This window comes from Penaeus japonicus, unplaced genomic scaffold (genome assembly GCF_977035675.1).
Source record: "Penaeus japonicus unplaced genomic scaffold, GWHDUDI00000001_assembly GWHDUDI00000023, whole genome shotgun sequence".
Classification (NCBI taxonomy): Eukaryota; Metazoa; Arthropoda; class Malacostraca; order Decapoda; family Penaeidae; genus Penaeus; species Penaeus japonicus.
The window spans coordinates 19644309-19651808 of NW_028234425.1; the positions used below are offsets into that span (position 1 = coordinate 19644309).

The 7500-nt window shown below is 41.2% G+C and overlaps 1 protein-coding gene across 1 annotated transcript in view; it reads right to left on the reverse strand.

The window, feature by feature from the left end:
• Window positions 1-7500, reverse strand: part of LOC122244041 (uncharacterized) — a 19768-nt gene that overhangs the window by 2470 nt on the left and 9798 nt on the right. The window contains exon 11 of the mRNA XM_086550190.1: window positions 1-7500. This exon is cut by the window's left edge and continues 2470 nt beyond it; it is cut by the window's right edge and continues 610 nt beyond it. Within this exon, the coding sequence (XP_086406316.1) occupies window positions 1-7500 (7500 nt within the window).

A 7500-nucleotide genomic window follows, 5' to 3' on the forward strand; every position in this document is an offset into this window, starting at 1 on the left:
CGATGTCAAGCGTGCCTTGATACCTTCTGAATCGAGGAGGAATGTTGCCTCCACCTCATTTCCATTGCCGTTTAAGTCAATCTCAACGTGAATCTGGAGGTGGTTATCACCTGGGAAGCTGTAACTCACATCATATTCTACCCCTTCATAATTTAAAGAGGGAACATCAACCTTACCAGAGAATCCAGAGAGGAAGTTGTTCTTGCCTTTTATAGAGAAGGTAATCTCCTTGTCATCTCCATAACCAATGGTTACAATGCGTTCTTCACCCTCACGCCCAAGACCAATAATCAATGCTGGTAGTGGAGTAAGTGTGGATTCAATCTTGCTTCTAAAGTAGTAACCATTGTTTTCTCGCCTCTCAAAGTGATTACTCACATTAAATTTGAAATCATTGAATGTCAGTTCAAAAGTGCCATCTCGAGACTGAGTATTTAGTTCAGAATCTAATTTGAGATGGAACATCTTCAATGCTGCAAAGGAGGAAGTCCCATGAACCATCACGTAAAGTCTGTCAGCATTGCGGAAACCGTGAAGGCTGAAGTCTACTGAGTTGCCTTCGAATTCTAGTGAAAGACTAGCTAGTTCTTTCTCAGCGGTTCCTGTACCATCAATGAAGTCTTGTACATCATATGAGGCAGCAATCCTGATATTTTGTCCACTTGGAGGTGTAAAGGTTATGTCAAAAGCAGCCTTCTTTGCCTTGATGTCAGCCTTTCCACTGAAACTCATTTGAATATCATTTCTCTGATAATTGACTTGAGCTATTTTATTTTGATACTGACCATCAATGTGAAGGGTTTTAACGATCTCAAAAGGAGTGCTGAGGTCGACCTTAAAGGAACCTGCTTTTTTATTCTTTGTGCTCATCTCCATATTGAGGTTAACCTTCCTATCTCCACGTTCATATGTTGCTGTAACTGTCTTGTCCTTTCCAGTAAGCTTATACTGCAGGTTAACTTCTATTGCTTCAAAGCCTTCAAATGGGGTAGTAAGTTTTCCTGAAACCTTATTTTTGCGAACTTCGAGGGCAAGACCAATTTTCTTGTCATTCCAGTCCAGTCCAGACAACAATTTGAAATTACTACCATACTCAGCATTGGCATATGCACGTGCGTGTGACAGGCTATCAAAATTGGAGTCAAAGATTATTTCATTTTCAAGATGATCATCAGTAGACTTCCTTGTCCAGTTTAGTTTGAATTCCTTTTTATCACCATCTGTTGTTGTTCTTGAATACTCGACTTCAGCATGAGCATTTGCAATATTGGACATGTCATATTTGAGGTTCATTAGAATGTCTCCAAGGAATCTGGACTTGGCTTCTACATTTCCTTCCAGAGTTTCAAAACCATCACTTCGGTTCCACTTGGCATTGATATAGGACTCTGTACGACCAAACTTGGCAATGGCTGAGACAGATTTCCGATTTGGATGGCTAAAGTCATGACTGAGAGTGAATTGGGTTCTTTCAAATGTTGGGCCTAGGAGTGGGATAGAAATCATTGCTGTATTACGAGATTGTGTGGGGTTGATATCAGCGATGTTGATGTCAACTTTGGATTCTCTACCATCAGCATTTACAAGGACCAAGATAACCACTTTGTGGTCAAAGTCATAATTTCCAGAAACTGAGACAGAGTTGTATCGAGGAATGTTTGAGCTTGCTGACCATTCAAAGGATGCTGATCTTGCTTCTGCATTTCGTTCAAACTTTTCCAGACGATGAGAACCATGATAGCTTCCATAATCAAATGTTCCACCTCCAGTGACTACTCCATTGGACTTGTCCCACTTGGAGGTAAACAGGAATTCATTTGGCATGAATGGTCCGGCTTTGAAACCTCCTTCAATATCTACATGAGCAATATCAAGAATTGTTCCTTTCATTTTGAGCATTCCGTATTTGGACTCACGGCCAAGCTTAAGGAAGTAATCTCTACTGATGCCATTTCGTTCAAACTTCCACTGGAGATAAATGTTCTCTACTGAAGGATTTGTGGAAGAAAGTATCATGGTGGATTCCCGAAGAGTAAGCTTGCCTCTGGCATTATAAGTAACATTGCCAACTGTGAAGGTTATTGTAGCATCATCTGGATTTTCAACATTCCAATTTCCAGACATATTTTGCCATGGAGCTGCTCGCCTGTTTGGAGTTGTAATATTCAAAGTGAAATCTCCGTGTCTTGGGCTTTGAAGGTCTGCATCATATTCAAGGTTGAAAACATATAGTCTCATTGGTCGAGGAATAACCTCCAGCTTGATTTTCTTTCGAGCGCCAGTCCTGTCTACTTCAACACGTGCATTGATGGTCCTAGCTGGTTCACGGAAGGTGTTTTCGACAACGATGTCAAGTGCACCCTTTTGTGGTAGTGACCCTGATCCAGTAATATCAATTTTGAAGTGCTTCTCACCATACTGGGGTAGTTCACGCTTAAAGAGGAAATTAAGCTTGTTAAAGCCTTCACGATGGAAATGAATGGTTGTGTGGCGGTCAGCTACATCAATATGGATCTCTACATGACCCTTCTGCTCAGCAGCATTCCTCTCAAATTCCATCTTGAAAACCTCATGATCATTCAGCTTGATACTATGGTCAGCTGTGATCACAGTTTGACCCAGGTTAACATGGTATTCCTGGAGATAGTTCCTGATAGCCTCAAATCGTGAAGTTATGGAGATTTTTCCATTTGTAGGGGCAAGATTGATGGAAATTTCAGTGTCCTGCTCTGAATTAGGTACAAGGAGGTGAGCTTCAATACCCGCCCCCGATCGTGACCACAGAAGGTGGAAATTGGAAGAGGATGAAGAAGCCTCTAGTTTAATTGTGTCCCTTCTCTTTAAATAATCAAGTTTCACGTTTACAACCCTGTAATTTTCGTAGGGAGTTTCAATCGTCATGGTGTATTTGATTTTGCTACTAAAGGAACCTGATCCAGAGACAGTGATCTTCTGTTCATTAATGGATCCACTGAGGTAGGCCTGCCGTGTCTCCTCATCCAGTCTTCCAGTGAGAGCCAAGATCTCCCATCCCTGAAACTCGCTTTTCACATTCACTTCAAAGGCATTTTTCTTTCCATCCTTTTCTATTGTAAGTGTAGCATAATTATCATTCCTCTTCCATTCAGCCTTGTAGGAGCCATCACCAGTCTTGGTGATCTCCCAAGAGACCTGCTCTGCTCTTTCGAATGGAGTCTTCATATTGAATCTGAGGGAGTTGAAATTGCCTGCCAAAGATGCTTGTCCTGCATCATTCATCATTCTCATTTCAAGAGACCTCTTGGACCTGTTGAGAGAGCCAAATACACTGAAGTTATTTAGGCCTGTGAAGGGAGTTCGCAGATTGAAGTCCAGTGTGCTACCAATGAACTTGCCAGAAACTGCAATAGCTTTAACGTCCCCTTCTTTCTCGAGGGTGATTTCTAAGTTCTTATCTTCATTAGAAAGATCAATTTTAGCCACAAACTTGGCATCAGTCCAACCACTGAAAGGAGAGTTAAGTTCCAACTTGAGCATGGCTACTTTGTCTTCAATGTATCCACCTAAAACGAAGTTATAACTATGATCATCTACACTGACACGAGATGCAAGTAGCTCCTCTCTATTAGCCATGTCATACTTAATTTCAATGGAAGTGTTCTGGAAACCTCTGAAAGGAGTTGTAGCCTGGAAGGTGATGTCTGAGGCTCTTCCAGAAAGCCGAAGAGAACTGGTGAGTACAAAGTTCTTGTCATTATAAGTGATGTTCAAGGTAGCATCTTTTTGGCTTGTCGTCCAGCTGTACCTGGCTGAGAGTGATACAGTCTTGATTACATCAAAGGGTGTTGCCAGCTCAAAGGACATATTGTCGATTGCATAGGAAATGCTGGTAGTAAACTTATAGGATCCAAACTGAATGAAACCTTGTCCAGATCTGTTTCCATAGTTTAGATTTCCTTCTACAGCAATAGTGTCAAAGCCCTCAAACGGTGTCTGGAATCTAATAACAATACTATTGTCACTGTATTGTCCATGTGCCTCGAAAGTCCATTCATTTGAATTTTGACTGATCTTTACAGAAGCATCCAATTTCTTGTTGTATTCATCAAGCTTTAGTGTATATTCAGCACCTAGGACTCTGAAGTCTTCAACTGGAGTTATAATCTTGAAAGATCCATAATTCAGATTATAGCTTCCTTCAACATACAGCTTTTTCACCAATGAGTCTCTTTGGAAAGAGATCTCGGCAGATTTCTTGTCAGAGATAATATCATAATGAGTATCCAGTTCAATCTTTCTCCAACCTTCTACCGGCACCTCTAGGGAGAGGTGGAGGTCTGATTTCTTGGGTGTAAAATATCCACGAGCATTAAACTCAAACTTATCCTGGTTTTTCTCAACAACAAGAGAACATTCCATTCCATTCTCAGTAACTTGGTAATTTCCACTAATGACAATATGCTTAATATCTGTTATTGGGGTTGACAATGATAAGGTAACAGAGTTGGTATTGAGTGAAATCTCAGCATGGAAGTCATACTTCTCATTCTTCTTTTCAAATGAAGCTGAGATACTGTGCTTGTTGTTGAGGTAAGTATAGTCACCGTCCATCTTCACAGTTTCAAATCCAACAAAAGGTGTTTCAATTTCAACATGGAAATTATTATCGTTGACTGTGGAAGTCAGGGAGACATGCTGGTTATTTCCTTCCTTCATAAGATTAGCTTCAGCAGTTTTTACATCTCCAGTGAAGTCATATTTGGCATCAACATCCAGAGTTGTAAAACCTGGAATTGGTGAAGTTGTATGTAGCTTCATGGATCCTGCCTTATAGATCATTTGACCAGTGAAATCTGCAGAGTAAGTAATGTCATTCCTTTTGAAGATAATGTGGAAATACTTTTCTGTATCGACCAGATTAGCGTCAAGAGCCAGCTCAACATTAGCTGCATTCGTTAGGGGTGTCCTGATAGCAATATTCAATTTTGGCTTCTGAGTATTGAAAGCAACATCGCCATTCAAGTGATATTTTTCAGAGCCTTTGGTTATCTCCACATTTCCAGATAAAAGATTGTTAACCAGAGAGTAGTCACCATTTAGAGCAATGGTCTCCCATCCAGAGATAGGTGTTGTAATTTCACCAGAAACCGCATTTTCTGTCACACTGACTTGTACTTCAAATGTGCTAATAACTCCTTCTTTGTTGTAAGTATAAAGTGCCTTGTAAGGCATGGAGGTAAAATCAAAGCTTCCTTCCACACTGACGGTTGTCCATCCAACAATGGGAGTTGTGATTTTGGACTTGGCATAACCCTTTAGGGGACTATCAGCAGCTGCCTCTAACTGCCAGTGGTAGTGGCGATCATTGCGGAAAGCCTTTACTTCGGCAGTCTTGACAAGGTTTCTCAGGTCCCAGTGAGCTTCTCCACCAAGAGTCTTCACAGCTTCAAATGGAGTAATGATATTGAGAGTCATCTCTGGAGCTAGGATATTGTTTGTCTTGATATCTCCCTTTAGGGAGAATTCTTGTGAGCCGTATTTGGCTTCGAATTCCACGGTTTTCACTTGGCCTTGGAAACTGTAGCTTGTGTCAACAGAAATAGTTTCAAAACCAGTATATGGAGTATTGATGACGAGATTTATCTTTCCTTTGACATTCCTGATATGCAGTGTTCCTGTAACCTCAATCTTACGGTCATTCCTGGACACAAAGGCTTTAACAGCAGAACTGGAAATAAAGAAAGAGGCATTAAGGGATTCCCATCCACTGAATGGAGTTGTGCCTTCAAAAACAATGGTTGATCCTTCAAGTCTTCCAGACAGGTTGATTTCCTCTGAGTTACGAGTCATCTGAAGGGTCACCTTCTTTTCACTACGGAAGTCATACATTCCTGAGACTGACATGTTGTCTAGTGCTGTAAATGGTGACTGGAATTTGATTTGAACATCAGCATAGCTTTCCTGGTAGTTCCAGCTGCTGACCAAGCTCCCTGTTTTGCCATTTAAATCCATGTTGATTTGGAATTCATCTGTATTGATCTTGCCATTTACCTGGTATGTCTGAGTGTTGAAAATGAAAACTGTATTGGCAGTGAAAGGCATGGCTTCAATATGGTACTCACCACTGAAACCAAGTTTCTGTACTGCTTCAAAAGGAAGTTCAGTTGTGAAAGACCATTTAGCTTCTTTCAGGTGACCAGAAATGGCTCCTTTTATCTCATACCGCTTGTCAAAATTAAGCGCCAAATTCACTTTCTTTTCGGCTGAGATGATATCATAAATCACTTCCAGAGAAACTGGTTTGGAAAGGTATGTAGAATCGATATGCACCTCACCTTCTAACTTTCCTTGTTCCCAGTTACCTGTGATGTCAATAGTTGTTCTGTTGGCCCCCCGGGTTAAAACAAGAGTGGCAGTACGTCTTGGCTGGAAGTCAACATTGAGTTTGTAACCCAGTGGCTGCCAGAATGGTGTTGTAAGAGTGGATGCAGTGTAGAAGAAAGATGAATCATACTTCAGAACAGAGGCAATTTCAATCTTCATTCCTGGCCTGTACTCAAAGATTAGTGTTGGTTTGTATTCAACGCCATCATCTTGGTGGTGTAAATCAAGTTTCATGTCTTCAGTCCAAGGAGTGGAAAGGGAGATATGGGCATCAATCTCACGGGAATTTCCAGAGATCTTCTTGTCAAAGGTTCCTTCAAATTGTACAAGTTGGCTATCCCACATGTACTCCAGTTGGTGCTTGTACAGAGAGCCAATATGCGTCTGTTTGTTGTCTAATTTGTAGACTCCATTTACAATAAAGGAATTTTCCCAATTAAGCCAATCATCGAAGGTAATGGTATGATCAATAACGACAGATCTCGTGCCCTTCATGAGGATTATGTTGGAAGTTCTTGTGTAGCCATCCTTCTTGCTATCGATGCTGACTTTTACATCATCTAGGCCATTGAAGGTGGAAGTAACACTAGCCTCAATGTTTGCTAGGCTCCTAGACACGTCTAGAAGACCACCTACAGATACATGAATACGTTCAGAATTGAAAGTGACATCAACTGAGGAATCCATCTTAGTGTTGGTAACACTGTGCTTGAAGGAGATGGACCCCTTATTTACTGGACTGGAAACATCAACTTTGAATTCTGCGTCATTCTTGGAGATCATGTGTCCTTGAGCATGGACCTTGACACTGCCATATGTTGACCAGATCCTCGTCATCTCAAACTGTGAAGTAAATTGCTCCATGTCATGTGTGTGCTTGAGGGTTGCTGTTAGAGGATAGGTGAAGGGAGTGATGAAACGCATGTCACCAGAAATGTCGGTAGTGTCGCCACTGACAGTCCTTTGGCCGCTTACATTAAACATGATTTTCTTCTCCCCAATTTTTCCTTCAGTAATTACATTGAGACTTTCTCCACTCAAAGAGTATTTGAGATTGGCATTGAGCTCTGGGATTGAAGAAACAGGGGTGTCAACCTTGAAGACAAGAGTGACGTCATGCACATCACCAAGATCCAC